The sequence below is a fragment of the Panthera pardus genome, unplaced genomic scaffold (genome assembly GCF_024362965.1).
Source record: "Panthera pardus isolate Hobbes unplaced genomic scaffold, ASM2436296v1 HiC_scaffold_7, whole genome shotgun sequence".
Classification (NCBI taxonomy): Eukaryota; Metazoa; Chordata; class Mammalia; order Carnivora; family Felidae; genus Panthera; species Panthera pardus.
The window spans coordinates 61,294,069-61,314,064 of record NW_026527002.1 but is presented as its reverse complement, the minus strand read 5'-3'; the positions used below and the strand labels follow the sequence as shown (position 1 = coordinate 61,314,064).

At 40.2% G+C, this 19,996-nt stretch overlaps 1 protein-coding gene across 1 annotated transcript in view; it reads left to right on the top strand.

Moving 5' to 3' along the window:
* EXT1 (exostosin glycosyltransferase 1) overlaps positions 1 to 19,996 on the top strand; it is a 285,056-nt gene that overhangs the window by 250,410 nt on the left and 14,650 nt on the right. The window contains exons 3-7 of the mRNA XM_053896111.1: positions 1,292 to 1,399; positions 6,318 to 6,437; positions 14,517 to 14,649; positions 17,117 to 17,235; positions 18,123 to 18,218. Of these exons, the coding sequence (XP_053752086.1) occupies positions 1,292 to 1,399; positions 6,318 to 6,437; positions 14,517 to 14,649; positions 17,117 to 17,235; positions 18,123 to 18,218 (576 nt within the window). The remainder of the gene's footprint in view (positions 1 to 1,291; positions 1,400 to 6,317; positions 6,438 to 14,516; positions 14,650 to 17,116; positions 17,236 to 18,122; positions 18,219 to 19,996) is intronic.

The window sequence follows — 19,996 nt, the reverse complement described above, 5'->3', positions numbered from 1 at the left end:
GAGGCTCTGCAGCTCCGAGGCCTATGTGAGGTTCTGCTCATTAACCTCACTCTGCAGAAATGCCTCACCAGATGAGACACTCGTCCGACATTAACCACCTGAGAGTTGCAACCAGCCCTCCTGGATCTCGAGAAAGCGTGCTCCCAGCTGAGATTCTCCTCCTCCACTCCTTACCTCTTGGCCTCTCTGTTCTTCCCCCTCTATGTTCTGCACCTTGCCAGAGTCTATGCTTTTTGCACAGTACTCTGTAACATACACCATTCTGTCATGTCCTTCAACAGAAGAGCTTCCTTTTCTTTAAGGTCCTTTCCAGTGCGCTCTGTGTTCCGTGAAGCATACGGTCACTAATGTTCTGGTAGCCTCATTCGGATGTGGCACGAAGCAAATTGTTCTCTGCTTTGGAACCAGACCCGTGTCCTTAGCCTGGCGTTTCTTGGCTGTCAGATCACTGTGCAGACAGTACATTGTTAACGACAGTGGTTTGGATCCCTCCACAGTGACACGGAACAAGGTTCTGGCTCAGATGTTTGCACAGCAAGGGAAAGGTGAACACCCTGTAATAGTTAAGTCCACAAAAAGCTTCATTAGGAATGCCAAGCCCCATTTTGCTCTTTGTTGCACCTGATAGTGGGATAAACCACTTCACAAGCAGACTTGTGGCAGTTACATTGACAAAACTGTTTATATTCAAGGTTGGTTTTATGCTAGGATATTGTTGGTGCACGATTTTGTTACATCAATAAAACTTCTCAAACAAGGCCAGCCGTCTCCATGGAGGTAAGGTCAGCCAAACCATGTACTAGAATAGAAATGGGGTTTTAGCATTTGAGGGCAAGACTTGCAAACATTAAAATCTTGGCTGGATATGTACAGCCTTCACATGACTTGATAACTCATATAAGCTTACTTTTCCTTTTTGGTTTTTTAACTTTCTTTATTTTGAGAGAGAGAGAGAGAGAGCATGAGCAGGTGAGGGGCAGAGAGAGAGCAAGAGAGACAGAGACAGCATCCCTAGCAGGTTCTGCACCCGCAGCACAGAGCCTGACATGGGGCTCAAACTCACAGACTGTGAGATCATGACCTGAGCCAAAATCAAGAGTCAGAAGTTTAACCAGCTAAGCCACCCAGGCACCCCCGTAAGTTTACTTTTCTTCTGGACTAAGCAGTCCAGGATCCATGCAGTGATCCAAGCAAGAAATGCCAGTAATTGAATTTGCACTGATGTCACCTCTGATTGGAATGTCCCCCTGCTGCTTCCTTCACACTCATGAATGCCCCCTTCCTCACCCAGGCTGCCTGTGTCCCTGTGATGCTCAGCAATGGATGGGAGTTGCCATTCTCTGAAGTGATTAATTGGAACCAAGCTGCCGTCATAGGCGATGAGAGATTGTTATTACAGGTAAGGAAGGGGCTCCAGCCTTCAGCAGATGAGTGTATTATTGCTGCCGCCGTCCAAACTTTCAAAGAAGATGAATCCAAAAGGTCAGCTCTATAAAAGAAATTTTATCAGGAGAAAATTGCCTGTGTCGTGGCGAATATGAAGTCATTTAATATGGCATTGTTCACTTTCCAACACAAAATCCGCCCAGGTCTAGGGAATATATTTGGAAAAGGAGAAGTGGCAGGTGAAGGGCATGAACTTGAAAGGAAGAAGGGGTGTACATCCATCCTCTTCCCTATCCAGGAGTTTTAGAAATGATACAAGAGAGCTTTTGTACCATCCTGCCACTCCATATTCCTTTCCCTTGTTTCTGTAATTGCCTTCAGATTAATTTTCAGAAAGAGGGAGGTCTCTAGGGTTGATTCGTATAATTAGTGTTATCATTGCTCAAATGATCTGGTCTGGGAGCCTGAGCAGTGTTAATCTTTAACATGTATATTTAAAAGAGCGGCCTCTGATAAAATTGGTTTTTTAAATGTATTTTTTTGCCATTTGGATCTCTATTTTATTATTTTATTTTATTTTATTTTATTTTACTTTATTTTATTTTATTTTACTGTAGCAAGAACACTTAAGATGAGATTTATCCTCTTATTTTTAAATGCACGATACATTATTGCTGACTGTGGGGAAATGTACTACATATTTCTTGAGCTTATTCATCTCGCTTAACTGAAACTTTATGCCCACTGATTAGTAACTCCCCATTTCTTCCTCACCCCCAACCCTGGCAACTAGCATTCTGCTCTTTAGTTCTATGAATTTGGCTGTTTTAGAGACTTCAGGTAAGTAGAATCATACAGCATTTGTCTTTTCTGTGACTGGTTTACGTCCCTTGGCCTAATATCCTCCAGGTTCATCCATGTTCTCCTGTATTGCAGAAATCAGACTTAATATTATTAAAATGGCCATCTTACCTAAATTGATCTACAGATTCAATGCAGTCCCTATCAAAATCCCAATGGCATTTTTTACAGAAGTAGAAAACTAATTTTAAAATTCATATGGAACCACAAAAGACCTCAAATAACCAAATCAGTCTTGAGAAAGGACAAAGCTGGAAGCATCATAATTCCTGATTTCAGAATACATTACAAAGCTACAGTGATCAAAATGATACTGTACTGGCATATAGAGAGAGATACAGACCGAATGCACAAAATAGAATGCCTAGAAATAAATCCACTCATATATGGTCAACCAGTCTTCTACAAGGATACCTAATAAAAGTTTGAACTTCTCAGGAGCTGCCTGGGGAGAGGAATATGATACAGAGAAATCCAAGGGCAGTAATTGTCAGTCACTGAGGATTTCTAAAGCCCTTTCATGTAATAATATTGTAGGTTCCACATAATTTGTCATACTCCTTTCTCTAAAAGTATAGAATATTTTAATGTTTTCCTTTGATGGCAGTATATACTCTATCTTAAACTACCACAATATGGTAGAATGTTTTTTTTAATGTCCTAGCTTTAAAAAAAAATTATTGGGAAAATTGAGTTTCTGGGGCGCCTGGGTGGCTCAGTCAGTTAAGCGTCTGACTCTTGATTTCTGCTCAGGTCATGATCTCATGGTTTGTGGGTTCGAGCCCCACATCAGGGATGTGCTTGGGATTCTGTCTCCCTCTCTCTCTGCCCCTCCCCCTCTTGCTCTCTATTTCTCTCTCAAAATAAAGAAACATTAAAAAACAAAAAAAGAAAATTGAGTTTCTAACTCTCTTGTTGCTTCTGCTTGTGCTGCTGGCCAGTCTGCTAGCTGGCTGGTGAAGTAACACAGTAGTCTTCCTAAAGCAACGGGTGATGTACCTGTAATCAAGAGCGCTATGGATTAGGCAAGCCAAGCTGAACACAGCTCCCAAAACATGGCTTCTCTCTGGTACTCAGGTAGATCACTCTATGGCCCTTGGGACCTCCAACACAAAAGAAGAATATGTCACCTAGCGAAATCCTCCCCAGGCAGAATGGCATATGCTGAAAACACTGACTCATGAAAGGCCAGACAAAACTGATCTGTGTGGGTCCTTTCCACATTGCCTCTTTCCTCCTTTTTATGATTTTTTTTTTAAATAATACATGATCATTACAGGAAGTTTGGGAACTAAAAAGAATAAAAAACATCAGCCCTAATATCTCCCGTTGTTTACCAATGCTCCTGTGAATTTGATGTGAATAACTTGGGAGTTTGTCTTGGACAGGAGGGCATTCTGGGATACTTGAATGCGGTCGTCCAGCTTCTAATGTTTCACTAAAGATGATATGTATTTCACCTTCCGCAGCAGTTTTTTGCTTGACTCTGAAGATTTTGTTTTCGATCCTGCACCCACCCAAACTTGCTCTCGTTTTCCCATCTCGTACGCAGTCTGTCTTTGCACAGCTGCCTCCATATTGAACAGCGACTGCACTGTCGTTGACAATGGTTGTAAAGGTCTGGCACCGAGCCCAAATGTCTGCTCTGGGAAATGTTGTTGTTATGTTACAATTTTTCGTTTCTTGTTTTAGAACAGCTCGGATGTTTTTATTTGAATATATTCTTGTCATTATGTCACCAGGAGAGCTGAATGTTGCTTTCCTATATCTATTTTGGTAGATTCCATTAGTTTTGTTGCCATACATGACCTTTTATTAAGACTTCAATGAGTTCTGCCACACTGAACAATCCGGCCAAATTGGAATTAATTTATCACTCTCGCATATACCTGTCTCTCAGGACAAGCAGATTAATAACCAATAGCCAAATGCCATTAAAACTTGGAACTCTTGTCTTTTCAGTCACTTGGAATTCTCTTCCAGAGCACTTTGCAAAGGGCTGTCACTTATATTATACGTACAAACAGGTAGCATGTATTTTATTTGATGTCCCAACATCAAGTTGTGGCTTCTATAAAAGAGGGGAATGTACTGGTAGGTTAATATATGATATTCCCTCTCTTCTTTCATAACTTCAGCCCACTTAGTTTTCTGGAGACTACACAGTGGCAGTAGCTTTTGGCATTTTCTAATGGACTGGTTTCCTGTGATCATGACAAAACAGTGAAGTCTACCTATAGGACTCTTAGAAAATACCATTGGCATTTAGAAGAGAACCTGATCATGAAATTGGTCATGGTAGCTTTTTCCTAGTCTTTTTTGGCAATCTTGGTAATTTTCTCAGTAAATAAAAATAGTCTTTGACGTAGCAAGTATCCACAATATGGATGATTTTTCTACCTTCTCCAAGGGTATTTTACTTCCATTTGACCTTGAGCTCTGATTCTGGGCTAAAGTTTGCCTGCCATTGCTTTTCCTTTACCTGTTGCCTCCATGCTTCTTCAGTGGTGGGCATCCAGATACACACTTTGGGGCACAGATTTGGTATCTGCTTTAGGATATTGCCAAAGCAAGTGAGCTTGTCCTTGTGTTCTTATTGTGAGGCGGTTTCATTGCTCCTTCGAAGAATAGTCTTAAGACAAAAAATGTGCTACCACCTCCTTCTCCCCTAGTGGAAATTCAGATACGGACTTGGTCACAATGCCGTGAGTGACTTTCTTATTAAAGCAGCTAACAGAGCATCCCTACTTCAGCCCAGGCCCCCACATCTGTCTGATTAGTTACACATTAGCAAAGCAAGCATGCAGAAAGAGGTGAGCACAAGAGAGCAGTTGCTAATCACAAGGATTCTCCTCTAAGAGTATAGACTCCATAAATGAAATAGACCTTGAACTATAGGTGAAGATAGGGAGCAAGCCCAGCAAACTCACCAAAAACCCAGGAAGTACATGTCAGACAGAGCTCCAGATCCAAGCAAGTTCACATGCAGACATTAGGCAGCAATTGATCCAACTTTGACCCTTATGTAAATAATAATGATAATAATAATAATAATAATAATAATAATAATAATAGTGGTAGTAATAATTTGCTATGTTAATTAAGCTTCCTATGTTCTAGGCACTGTGTGAAGCACTTAGATAATCTCCATTACAACCTTGTTATGTTCGTACAGTATCCCCATGTTATAAATGAGGAAATAGAATCTTTGAGAGATCAAGGAACTTGTCCAAGAAAACACAGCTGGTAAATGTTAGAGCCAAGAATCCCACTTTGGTCTAACTTCTGGTGTCCCTGTGCTTAATCATTAAGCTATATTGCTGGTAAAAAATAATGATATCCCTATGGTGGCTTCAGATGGCCATGTTCAGTTTAACTCTTATTTCTTGAATAAAAATCACTCTTCTAGCCTTAAAATGTGTAGCATGATGGACAGGACATAGATCTCTCCTTTAAAATCATGTAGCCTGGTAGAGAACAGTGATGGCTGAACATGGATGATGTTTGGCAGATCATTGGGGTAAGTGCTAGAGGCAGGAAGAGAGGTCGGGGAGCAGAAGAGCTCTCAGGGTGAGGTAGCAGGTGTGTGCATATAGAAATGACTGTCCAGCTGCAGATTAAATGGAGAGACTCAGAGATATTCCCTTAAAAGCCCTTTTGTAGATCATTTGTAGTCCCTGGCATGGCATGTCTTGGAAGTGTTTGGAGGATGATATCTTTCAGCCTTTCCCCAAAGCTGATAGCTTCTTTCTCTATAGAATGTGGTTGTGTGCAGGACTGAGGATTTGTGGAACCCTGAGCAACTGATAAGCTGCTACCAAATCTTAGAGGTAACTTTAACTTCCATGCATTAAAGGTGGTTAAAGCTGATCCCCAGTAAGTATTGTTTGTCTGTACCTGACACCTTCTTAAGGGCATTTCAGTTTAAGGATTGGTGATTTTTGGGAGATCTGTACGCTAGAACCTGAGTGCTATGAAGTATAAAAGCCTAACCCAGGTGGGTTATTTTGATCAAATGGTATCTCATTGTTTTACAGTTCTAGTTATTATGTGTTCACCTTGTGTTACAGATTCCTTCTACAATCAGGTCTATTCATCAGGATAAAATCCTAGCACTTAGACAGCAGACACAATTCTTGTGGGAGGCTTATTTTTCTTCAGTTGAGAAGATTGTATTAACTACACTAGAGGTAAGTGAGACCACTTAGCTCTTTGTCTTGAATAATGGTCCTTTATACACTTCTGTTGGCTTTCTTGTCTGTTATTGGTGAGGTGTAATTGAGTCAAATGCGACAAAACTGAATTTTATGTACTTGGATATGTCAGTTAACCCTCTTTTACCTGCCCTGCCAAGCCCAAGCAAATCCCTCCATTCCTAACAAAGCTCCATAGGAGAAAACTGACATGAGGAGAAATTCCCCTCCTTGACACAGAGATTGGCTCAGTCTTACATCATTTCAGCAGTATGTGGTTAATGACTACCCTCCTGTCCTTCACACTCAGTGACATCCTTTGAAGACATATTTCTGGACCCCATTTAGAAAACCAATAATGACCAAGTAGGGGAATATGTTCTACCATTCTAAAAATATAAGCAGTTTACTGGGCACCAATGGCATTGGGGTACAACAAAAGTAATTCTCAACCCCACCTGCACAACCCAACCAGCATCAGTGTTGTCTAGAAGAAACCAGCATCAGGATGTGTCGAGAAGAAAATCAGGACTGCACCTCTCTGGTGCAGAAAGTGTTAAACTTTATGAATGCAGAAAATCTTCTAGGCATATGGGTGCCCCTTGTAAGTTGCTTTTTATTAAGGCAGGAGGGAAAAAGGAGAGGGAAGCATGGAGATGATTAAAACCTTTGGAAGTAGAACAGATAGTGATGGCCCGAGGCTACACCACACTAGCACAAAAAGCTAAGAAAAGATTTAGGAAACTGCACACTCATGAATTACAGGCTTGCAGGAAGGAGAGCAGAGGTCCTCTCGTGAGGCACAGCATTGAGGTGATTCTGAGGTGTTCGCATAATGCAACAGGGGCATTTATGGCCTCACTTTGGAGTATTTACTTTGGAAAAGTGTTTACTGCTCCAGAAGCTAATGGGATTTGTAGCATACACTGAGAAGTCTCAGTAGTACCAAGGAAAATTGAAAATCACCCTGTCTTGTCCACAACACTGTTCTCCTGCCATCCTGGGTATCACAGCCTGTGCTGGTCATGCCATGGGCACAGTGGGGTGTTTACTTGCCCCGAGCCTAGCCTGGGCCCCTGCTCTAGTCAGAGTCTTCTCATGAATGGTCCACATTTTTTTTTCATCCTGGACCTAGGTGAAAGGGGCTATTTAGGACCCAGGCCCAGTCCATGAAGGGGACAAGGTCAGAATGGCTTCCAAGGGCTTCCTTATTGCAAGCAAAGCTCTTATTCCTTAACATTGATTTCATTTTCTCTTCTGTTCATAGCAGCAGATTTGAATATATAATAGATCTTACTTTTCTATCCTATCTTCCATCCAAGACCCTTCCTGGGCCCTTCTTAAGGAAAGTTGAATGTCAATTCTTTTTCTTTGTGGAATGAGTGCTTTTTATTTAAACAAGTACATGTATAATGGAAAATACTTAAAGCATACAAATAAAATCATCTCCCCATACAAAATCACTATTTATGTATAGGTATGCACAAACACATATATATTGGCTTTTTCTATGTGAATTTATACATATGTTGCATTTTTTAATTTAAAGAATAGTCTTTCAGGGGTGTCTGGCTATCTGGGTTGGTAGAGCTTGCAACTCTTTTTTTTTTTCAAAGGTAAATTTATTTATTTTTGAGAGAGAGAGAGAGAGAGAGAACAACCAGAGGAGGGGCAGAGAGAGACAGGAAGAGAGAGAGTCCCAAACAGGCTGGCTCCACACCGTCAGTGCAGAACCTGACATGGGGCTTGAACTCACGAACCATGAGATCATGACCTGAGCTGAAGTGAAGAGCTGGACACTTAACTGACTAAGCTACCCAGGCTCCTGAGCACGTGACTCTTAATCTCAGGGTTGTTCAATGTGAGTTCAAGCCTCACACTGAGCATGGAGCCTACATGGAGCCCATATGTACCTTGGATTGCAGGTAACTTGTTCTGTGAGTGTTCCGCAAGACGTGCAAACATTTCTACTAAACTTTAACGTGATGAATGGGTGATGTCTTGCAATATTAGTACGTGATGCCAAATGTCACATCATCACAGCTGAGCCAATGGTTCTTGAAATTCACTTTGATGTACAAGTGTTTTGGATTACAAGCATATTTCCAGAATGAATTATGCTCGCAAACCAAGATTTCACAGTGTATATATATATATATCATATATAAATATATATATATAAAATATATAATCATATATATAACTTATATATATATAATTTATTTAGATTATAATTTATTTAGATGATACATATAATCTAAACTTGTTTATAATCTGTTTTTTCTGCTTTTAATAATATGCTGTTAACATTTTGTCATGTTAGATGTTTCTATAATGATTTTAGTGACCATATAATATTCCATTCATAATATCACTTAATTTCTTTAATTATCCTCAATTTGAAGACATTACAGTGGTTTCTGCTTTTTAAATATTTATATGCATTGTTGCGGCAGATAGTCTCAGCACCAAATTGTTATGCAGGTTCAAAATGACTTCCTGAGGATTAATTCCTTGAATCCAAAGTCCTGGTTCAAAGAATGTGACAAATGCTAAGATTTCTAATAAGTTGTCAGTTTGCCTGCAATAGAATGGAACTAATTTATATTCCCTCCAGCTTATATGAGAGGACCTGTTTTTATTATTTTGGGTAATTTTCACTTTCACCAATATTGGACATTATATCTTTCAAAATGATAAATCATTATTATTTAATTTATATTTCTTAGGCTATTAGTAAGAATGAATATTTTTCATATTTCTTAGGCAACTCACAAAGAAATAGAAATGGCCACAACTTTGTCCCACTTTTTCTCACTAATTTTTAAGAGCTTATTCTACTAAAAATATTAACCCTCTGACTCTCTTGTTGCAAATATTTCCCCCAACTTGTAGTATCCCTTTCTATTATGAGGCAATCTTTTTATCTGTGGCGTTTTCATTTGCTACTACTGTTTAGAAAAGATCTTTTGACCGGTAATTTAATTTCTACACACACTCCCTTATATTTTTCTAGTACTTTCATGGTTAACTTTTTACATTTAGCTGTTTAATCCTATTTACTTTTATATATATGATCATATATAGGATCCATGTTGAAAAATCTTTATTCTTTTTTGACAGATTATTGTGTAGTTTGTCCCAACATATTGTTTTCTTTCCTCAATATTGTCACATGCCACATTTATGCATCTTTGAGTCTGTTTCTGGCCTTTTGTGGGTTTTTTTTTTAATGTTTATTTATTTTGGGAGAGAGAGAGAACAGGAGAGGCAGAAGGAGAGAGAATCTCAAGCAGATAATCCACATAATCAACACAGAGCCCGACATGAGGCTTAATCCCATGAACCATGAGATGATCATGTGAGCCGAAACCAAGAGTCAGATGCTTAACTAACTGAGCCACCCAGGCGCCCTGTTTCTGGCCTGTTGATTTTGCTCTATTAGTTGTCCACTCTAAAATACCGAGGCCACTTGTTTTCATTTTTCCTGCTCTGTATGTCATCCTTAGGCGGACCTCTGTTTGTTTACCTAACCTACTATTATTGACTGTTAATGTTGTTTCTAGTTATTTATTTTGTATAGATCTAGATCTAGATATCTTTATCCAAGCAATGAGTTTCTACATGTATCTTAGGCTACAACTCTATTTCTTTAGGCTAGAGTCCTTAACGTGGGATTTGTTGCTGAGCCAGAGTCTAGGTTCATGATAAGCATTGCCAAATTACCCTTCCAGAAGGATGCATCAGTCTGGACTCTCATAAGCCATCTGGGGGGACACCTTCTCTAGCTATGCTCTTGTGAGCCTTAAGGATCATAATTAAAACACACACAAACACAACTTTGCAGATTTGCCAGATGAAAGATGGTATCTCATTAATTACACTTCTTTTGAGTATTCTGCATAGAGCCAGTCTCTTGCCTATTCAGTTAGCAGTGTGCAGTTATCCTGAGAGAACAGTTGGATGTGTTATATTCATCAGAGTAGAATCTTAAGTCAAGCTGTTGTCATCTCTGCTGGAAAGGCCTTCTTCCCCTTGGATTTAAGCCATGCAGTTCTTTAGCGACACAGTTGTTTTGAAAACACTATGAACCATATACTTCATTCAAATTTATAGCAACTGTCAAATCTCCGTATATAGTTCCAAGATTGGATTGTAACAGTTTGACCTCTCAGCCGAATTGCATGAAAGATACCATCCAATTTCCCTTTTTAATTCAGAATCAGATTACCCCAGAATTCAATGTAACTAGAAAAGCAGAGAAAATAGCAGGAAATGCCATCCTCATACACAAATAAAGCCAACATGTTTATGAGAACAACCTAAGTATCACATATCAAAAATGTCTCCTCGGCTTAGAACTTAGATGATATAAGTCAGTCTGTACTAAAGCTACTAAGTTATGAGGATAATTCAAAATTACCCTTAGACAACATAGATTTGAGGATCCTTTGTTTTCAGGATGTTCTACACTCAGACTCTAAAACTTTGGGTCTTCCTTGCTTGCTATACATGAGGCCATAGAAGGGGATTACTCGGTCTTTGAAGATTATGAGCCTTAGTGTTGTAGGTAATGCTTAGACACAATTGAAAACAGGACGCCTTCTCTCCAATGCCAGGGTCAAGTTGTTAGTGCATTCCGCTGCACTGCACTCTGTCATGCTTGGGAGTTGGCTAGCATTTCCAGTCTGATAGAAACTTCCTCATTCTGCATCTTGGAATTAAGGAGCTATTTAATAGAGCTGGGCTCTTTGGAGCTCAGTTTTTGTGTGTGTATGCAAGTTGAGAAGTGATGATGGGACAATGATCAAATATTGCAAAGACAGTGCTCCTTCATGGATTCCATTATTTGTCAGAATATTGCACAGCAGTGACCTGGCACTAATGATTAAACCATACGAGCTCAGGCAGAATCAAGGTGAGTGAAAGAAAAGTGCACTAGATCGTAATAATATATGAATAGAGCTAATGGCAGTTTGGAAAGCACATTTTTAATGGAGTTTTATGAATTTTTTGTCTTCAGTTACCTAACAATGCACATTCAAACCATGGTATTGCTGATGCTGTTGTACAGTGAAATATTAAAATCAATGAAATAATGGAAATAGAATGCTTTGGCTCAGAGTAAGGTGGCATATGGTGGCACTGTGTGTGAGAGGCAATATTGCATTGGTCAAAAGACCAAGTCAGGGCCACACAGAATGACTGTAACCTGTAACCAGTAGCCCATTATTTAGAAGACAGATGGCACATAAAAAAAGAAAAATAAGGAGCCCACCATTCTTCCCTTTGAATTCCGATTAATGAGAAATATTATCCTTATCGAGGGTACCATTTGGGTCTATAATGAAGAGCTTTTGTATTATGAGTGTATATGTATCTATGTGTATGTTTGTGTTGATTTTCTTTATAGCCAAAGAAATGCCCAACTTCTAAATGTCGTGTCTTCTTCCACAATGATAAAGATTGAGCTCTAGACCCCTGCAAGGACCCCGGGGGCTGTCCAGTGTAGCAATAGGGAGAATTGGCCATTAGGAGAGGGACAGAATGACTTTTCTGTTTGGTGAGATGAGATCCATACTTGTTCAGACTTTTGAGAAGGCAAGTTGATACAAACCTTTTAGAAAACATTTGTCAGTACATATGAACTGTTTTAACAGTGTTTATACCCTTTGACAAATTCTCTGAAAAAGAATCAATTTTAGGGGCACCTGAGTGGCTCAGTTGGTTAAGAGTCCAACTCTTGATTTTGGCTTAGGTCATGATCTCACGGCCTGTGGGTTTGAGCCCCACATTGGGCTCTGCTCAGAGCCTGCTTGGGATTCTCTGTCCTCTCCTCTCTCTGCCTCTCTCTCTCTCAAAAATAAATAAACATTTTAAAAATGAATCAGTTCTAGATGTGGAAATTTTTAACTCATAAATATATTCATTGCTCTGCATGGAAAAAATTACACTATTATTGGTCCTTTAGGATACATAGCCCATGAATACTATTAACAATATGGAAAGACACCTATAATATCTAATATCTGTGATATTAAAACTATGTACAAATGGAAAAATCTATGCCTAGAAAATGGATTCAGGAATGAGACTTTTTTTAAGGCAAAAAAGTCAAGTCTTAAGTATAAAAACGTGGGCAGCTCTTCCTAACAAATTCTGAGGGGTTGTTAGAATTTACATGATATTTTATTTTACTACAAATGAGAAAAGTGAGACATAAAGATGGCAAGTTGCTTGACCCAGGTTAAATTAAACATTTCCTGTTGCTCTTATAACTTTACCGATATCTTCCTATCAAGATTCATTTGAAGAGAGTATAACATGCCTACTGGTATCTCAGAAGATTGCTATAACTTGTTGTATCCTTGAATTTGAAATGATAACAATATTGTGCTACTGAACCAGAAGGAGTATGACAATGAGAAGCATACTGCCCCGAGACTCGAAGTGAATGGTGAACCACTTTGTGGCATCCTGAGCTCCATGTCATTCGTATATATGTCGGATTTATGATGCTGTCTACTTTCAATTTATTCTGTGTCTTGATGTCCAAATTCATTTAAGTGACCACATAAATTTGGAAAGCAAAAAAAGAGGATCTAAATGAAAAACTAAAAGGGAAAATAGACAGTAGATTTGGAAGGTATAAATAATATTATAAAACTTGAATAAATGGTATAGAAAGTGAAATCGTTAGCCACATAAAAACCCTTAACAACCATAAGAAGTTTCTCATAATTAATGCCTACACAATAGCATTTTTAACACACCCCTGTTGTACCACAGAGTGTAAACATTCATATTTTAGCTAGCTTCTTAAACTCTCCACCAAATTAGAAACCATTACCTAGCCATATAAAATTAGCAGTTTTGATCTGGGAGTAAGAGAAAATACAGAAATCACTAAACTAAGATATTTGAGTTCTTTCAAATTACCTCCTTGCTTCCTTTCTTCTCTCTCATTAAGAAATATAAACATGATAAGGTTTGCAAAAATAAATGTAGCTTGCTTTATTACTTATCTATCACTATGTGGGATGAGACAAATGTGTTAATAACCTTAACAAATAATAAAGCTCCAGTTAAAATGGTCTTTACTTAAAATCACGTTGCATTAAATGGGAACCTGGAAAATAATGATTTAGGCCTTAAATCTCTTGAGAGGCATGGTAGGCTTTTTCTTTTTTTTTTTTTTAAGTGCAAAAAAAAAATTGCTACAAACATGAGATCCTGTATCAAGTTAATTATTTGCCAAATCATATCTTAATGAGTGGATGGTATAATTACAAGAGTTTGAAAGTCACAGAGAGAAATCTGTAAAGTGGACTAATCATGTTCATCTGACAAATGATTCAGGATGGGAGAATGTTTGACTCTAAATGTAGAATTTAATGATCTGCGAGGTCCCAAAGTCCAAAGAAACTAATGAACTAGCATGGCTATTAGTCTTTATATGCCATGGTTCTTGTCCTATTATGTGGGATGTTTGGAGCAATTGTTAACTCACTGCTTTTTGAGGTGAAATGTAAAAAACGTCAGCTAACCAGTACCCCAAAGTTCTACAGTTGACTTTGGAAGGAAAATGAAATATGACAGGTAAATCTGCCTCCTAAATTAAAGGAACAGATCAAACTTCAACAGCTTCTAGGATGTGCCATGCCTTCTGTACCCTCCCCACCCTGTCTCCACATGGATATGTGTGTGGACCGAGAATAGATCATCCTGGCAAGGATCTAGAACCACAGCTGGAGGCTCGACCATCAAGGCAACTGTTCCATGCACTCTGCTTTCAAATGAGAATGGACTTACTATTATAGAAAGACAAGGTAGAATTTATGGTTAAACTGAAGTTTAATTAGGAAATTTGATTAGCCATAATTCATCTCTTTCTCTCTCACACTCTCTTCCATTGCTCTGTCAGTCTGTTTGTGTCCCAGACGCTTTTATCTGTGAAGAATTTGGGGGTAGTCGCTACTTTGAGGGTCATCATTCTCCAAATTTGGACTGAACATGCTCCTTATCAAATACCATCAGGGTTTCATCCTCACCACACACTGTGTTTTTATTTTCTAGATTATTCAGGACAGAATATTCAAGCACATATCACGTAACAGTTTAATATGGAACAAACATCCTGGAGGACTGTTCGTACTACCACAGTATTCATCTTATCTGGGAGACTTTCCTTACTACTATGCTAATTTAGGTAAGTGAGTTCCTTTCAGGGTGCTACCTTGTGTTTACCCTCCAGCTGTTGTCCAGGTTAAAGTCCCTTGATTTTTCTGTTCTAGAGCAGGGTCTTCCTACCAGCCTGCATGGGACATTGCTTCCTCGGGCCCTGTCATACATGGCGTATCGAGATCAAGAATTATAAATCTAGCAGAACATCGCAAGATGAAAAAACTCCTTTCTTGTCTGAGCAGCACTTCACATTTAGTAGAGTCATTCTCTTTTGAGACATGGGCTCCCCAAACGATGGATCATTTTGAACATGACAAAGGGTTTGCTGTAATTTTACATCTCCTCTTGTATGAAATGGAACCAGAAGAGCTCTCCCTAACTCTTCTTTGTTTCTTCGTTTGCGATCTCAACGTATCTCTCTCCTACCGAAGGAAAGTGGAATTGATAAAGGGAATGGAGAAAGATTTAATAATGTATGACAAGAGACAAACCTATTCACCCATTTAACATTTATTGTGCTCCTCTTATATGTTCCATTAATGCAATGCTAGGTGGTAGAAATAAAAAACCAGATGAGACACAGTCTCTGCCCTCTGGCAGCTTCTAATCTAATCCCAATGAGGAAAAGGGAATGGGCAGAGTCCTAGACAGAGCTCGGCTATTACTGCCATAGACGTTTACGTTTTTGCAGCCCCACTTGTGCTAGTGTTAACAGCATTTTAGACATTTCCCTTCATTCACAGTTCCAAATTGGAGAAACTCTGGGACAGTAAAGCATCTTTCAAGATATTGTGGGGAAAAGACTCTAGATTTTCCGCCCTGTGCAGATGTTCCCCATAACGATCTCACCCGTGAGTTGTGTGTTTCATTTGAAACTGATAAAAAAGAAACTGAACGAAAGTCCTGTCCCGAAGTATCAACCAGTGACAAAGAACCCTTTAATCCAAACCAAACATGTTATGGGGACTGGTAGTAAAACCAGGGTATGGTCCACACTGGGTAATACATTTAGAATTTGGTAATTTTTAGAATAAGGCCATATTTGATAAAAATCCCTACGTATTTCTTGTAGAGCTAGTGAGATCTTCATGTGGAGCAAGCACATTAGAAGTGTGTACATGATGCTGCTCAAACTAGTACAGGAAAACGTTAAAGCAGTGACTCGTCCTCACTGTGAAAAAGGAACCCCTCCATCATATTTATTCTTCCTTGGCAAAATTTTGATTGTGTATCTAGATAGTGGGGAAGTTAGGTTCTTTCTAACATGCTATTAAAGTACCAATTGGAAGATACAATTTGCTCTACAAAACACCCATTGAATTCTTTAATATGTATAGTCTGATTCTTCCCTTTACCAACACCAAAGCTGAACTTAAACGTCACTGCACCCTCTTGTTTGCATTTAAGCTACCAAGATGCAAAATTTGTGGGTCTAAACTAGTGAAGTCTTAAAAAGCTTTTAAACCTGTCTCCATTTTCTTAGTGAGTTCTTACGGAAAAACTCACTCGAAGGAGAAGCCATCTCACTTCTTTCGCTTTGGTGGCAGTGCCTGTTTTGCATATTTATGACACCTTTCTACCTAAGGCTTCAGAGCACAACAGTTGGCAGAGGTCTGGGTCACACACTTATTCTCTCAGCTTCTGTCAGCACCGCACAGAAAGAGCTTCTTGGGAGCATAGAAGCTTCCACTCCCAAATGATGGTGATGATGACAGTGATGATGACAGTGATGGAGATGATAGCCATGAACAAATATTGAGCACTTACTATTTGCTGTGTCCGCTGCTACCTGCTCATAAAGCATTCACTCCTTTAATTCAGTTCTGATAATAACCCCACAGGTTTGATGCTCTGACCCTGAGCCCCATTTCATAGCAGGGGAAACACCGAGGGGAAGATCCCACCACCACTGGGGGGTAGCACAGAGATTCAGACCTAGACAGTGAGGCTCTGGATGCTGTTCTTTTAACCTTTACCATTTGCTGGTTATAATTTGAAATAGTAATAATCAGGCAAAAAAAAAACCACACAAAAAAACAATAAAAAACCCTTAACTACTTTATTAAGAATAAGAGCTATTCAAATACCCAAGGAGAGAGAGTACATTTTCTTAAATCCATATTACGATATAAGTGACTAGCATAGACTCTTTCTGGAGTAGAGGGAGGTGAGTGGTGGGGTGTGTGTTAAGACTTTGGGTACCTAAAGAGCAGACGGGTGATCAAAGATGCATCCCCAGGGGAGGAAAATGTTATCAAAGGAAGAACCTGCAGATACACATTGAGCTGTAAATTATCGAGGTCCTGGAGCCTCAGGCAGCAGTTAACTAGCAGCTTTTCACCTTGTTTTTGTTCTGTCAGGACATAAGAGGTGCAGGACAAATATGCTAGGAGGGAACATTAGCTTAGGGTGAGGCAATGGAGCGAGGAGGAATGATTTTCTGAGTGTTGTTTTTCAGTGTTTCATTGGCTCCTCTCCCCTTTCTATTTCAGGTTTAAAGCCCCCCTCCAAATTCACTGCAGTCATCCATGCAGTGACCCCCCTGGTCTCTCAGTCCCAGCCAGTGTTGAAGCTTCTCGTGGCTGCGGCCAAATCCCAGTACTGTGCCCAGGTGAGTGGGAGTGCCAGCAGCACCTGCCTCCTCCAGCTCAGCGGACCCGAGACCCCCCCCCACCCCCCGCTTTTACCTGCCCTCCGCTTTGCTCCCTGGGACTCGTCTAACGTCATGCCCTGCTACTCCCCTTTCATTTGTCATGCCTTGTTACTCCCTTTTCATCAACTTAGAGGTTCTTGGAAGTGAAATCTAGCACAGGTAAGGGATGGGTTACAAAGAGATTTTCCGCTGGGGTTACGTTTAAATATATACACCAACACATTCTTTAAAGAATGCGTAAGCACACTATTTTGTTTTTAAATGTCACCGTGGTAAAGTAACATCAGAAATGCCATGGGAGGACCCAGAAAACTAAGTTTCAACAGAAGGAACAGACTTGCTGGTTTCAGGATGCATCTTTCATAGCAACCATGACTTAATTATAAAATTGGGAGCAGAAGATTACATCTTTGACAATAAAATTTTCCAAATCAGTGTCACTCCAATACTCTTAACAGTGGAGTAGCACTGGCTCATAGCCAGAATTCAGATGCTCACTATATGTTTTTATTTAATTTGGTCAGTGTTGTTATCTTGCTCATAGTAAGACATCAGAACTTAGGAAACCACTATATTAAGATTCAGCAACCCTGAAGTTTACTTCTTTTCTCCCCAGCTTTCCCCTACCTCCTTGTTGTGTTAGGTTACTCTTTCTGCCCTGTCTCTCTAGTTGTTGAGTCACCAGGTTCTGAAGATTGTGTGGGAGGGGACCCTCTTTAAAATTCAAGGTTGATGTCTGCCTCCTGCTAAGGCTTCTTCTCCCTCTGTCTTGAGAAGGAGCTGGGTTGGAGGCCTATATAAAGCCAGCCTTCCCGAGCCATCTAATGATCCCCTGTCCCTTTCAGATCATAGTTCTATGGAATTGTGACAAGCCTCTACCAGCCAAACACCGCTGGCCTGCCACGGCTGTGCCTGTCATCGTCATTGAAGGAGAAAGCAAGGTAGGACAGGAAGGTGGCCCTGAGTGTGGAACCACCATGGAGCCTTTGTTTCTCTGTGGGGTGCTTTGGGCATTGGCTCTAGATTACTTCTTCCTGCCCAGGGGAGCTTCTGGCCCTGGACTCTTTTCTCTAAAATTGTCCCTGGGGCCCCTGGGTGGTTCCGATTCGTGAATTGGAGCCCCACATTGGGGACTCTCTGCTATCACTGCAGAGCCCACTTCAGATCCTCTGTCTCCCTCTCTCTGTAGCCCCTCCCCTGCTTGAGCGCTCTCTCTCTCTCTCTCTCAAAAATATAAATAAATGAATGAATAAGTAAATAAATAAATACATACATACATACATAAATGAAATTGTCCCTGTCGCTGAATATCCTCCGCTTTGATTGGGTCCTAATACTAACTCTTTAGGAGCTTTGTGACCCTGAATATATTTTCCTTCTCTGAGCCTCAGTTTCCTCATCTATAAAACAGAAGTAATAACACATACTCGTAGGGTAGCTGTTAGGATTAAATGCATTCAGGACCTGGCAACGGTGATCTTTCTATAAAAGATGAGTATCCAGATGAGGCTGCCAATGCTGGTGATGCATGAGGTTTGCTTGGCTGGTTAGCCTGGATTACTTGTGTCTTTCAGAATAGTTGCTGGTCCTCACATTTGTCCCCCAAAGGACATTTGCATTTTAATTTCCTTTGCGTGTCTCCACCAGAGACCCACAGGTGCCACCTAGCTGGCCCCTTGCTTCCATTCTGCAATTCATTTTGCCTAGAGCGGGATGAACTTCTTAATCATCTCGCAGCCTCAAGGGATTCTGTTTGCTAGGGCTTTACATTAACATTTGAGGCCATGTGTAATCTGTTCTTGGCCAGCCTTACCAGTCTTCTCTCTCATTGTTTTCCCCCACAGACCTTGTCCTCTCACCAAATTTGATCATCCACGGTTACCTAAATTGCCTTCCTGCCTCTAATTCTTGTCTTTCCCTTTTGCTCTAAGTCTTGACTATCCCTTCTCAACTCTTCATCTCTGTTATCAAAATCCCCATGTATTCTTTCATCCCTGCTCCCATGCACCCTCCCCTTTGGAGTTTCTTCCACTCTTGGCAGCATTCTTTTTTTCCTCTAGCTTCTGCTTGTTACTTCTTGTAGGCCATAATCCATTGTGAGGCAATTAGTGGCTCCTAAATAAAACAGATTGGTGAAGCAGTCATCCAAGAGACCTCTTTCGTCAGTGCCCAAGGAGTCCAGTCATGAGAGATTGTCTCACACTAAGTAAAACATCTTTGAGCCAGAATAAAAAAATATCAATTGGGTCAGACCATTCAAAACAATCACTTGACTTGCTAAAAGTGGCAGTTTCACACAGTTCAACATGATGCAGTGAGAACTGTGACTGTCATGTGGGCAAGACTATCAGTGCATTATCCTGTCATTTCCAGGGTTATGACTGCCTACTGTGTGCTGGGCACCATGCAGTGTGATGGAACACAGTGCAGAATACGATACGTAGAATCCCAGCATTCCCAGGGCTGGCATCCAGCGACGTGGGTATCCAAGAGCTGCTTCATAAGCATTTAATGAGTAAAGATGGCAATTAGAAAATCACCTGCCTCTCGGCATGCGTCTTACCTACTCTTATGAAATCCGTCTCCCCACAGATGTGGTTTTACGAGAGGGATGGGTGCACAAAAATCTCCCGCCTATAATCCCATACATCTTTCACGCCATTGCCAATGCCTGAGTCCCTGAACGGTGCTCACATGCATGCTGTCAACTTTGGACTTG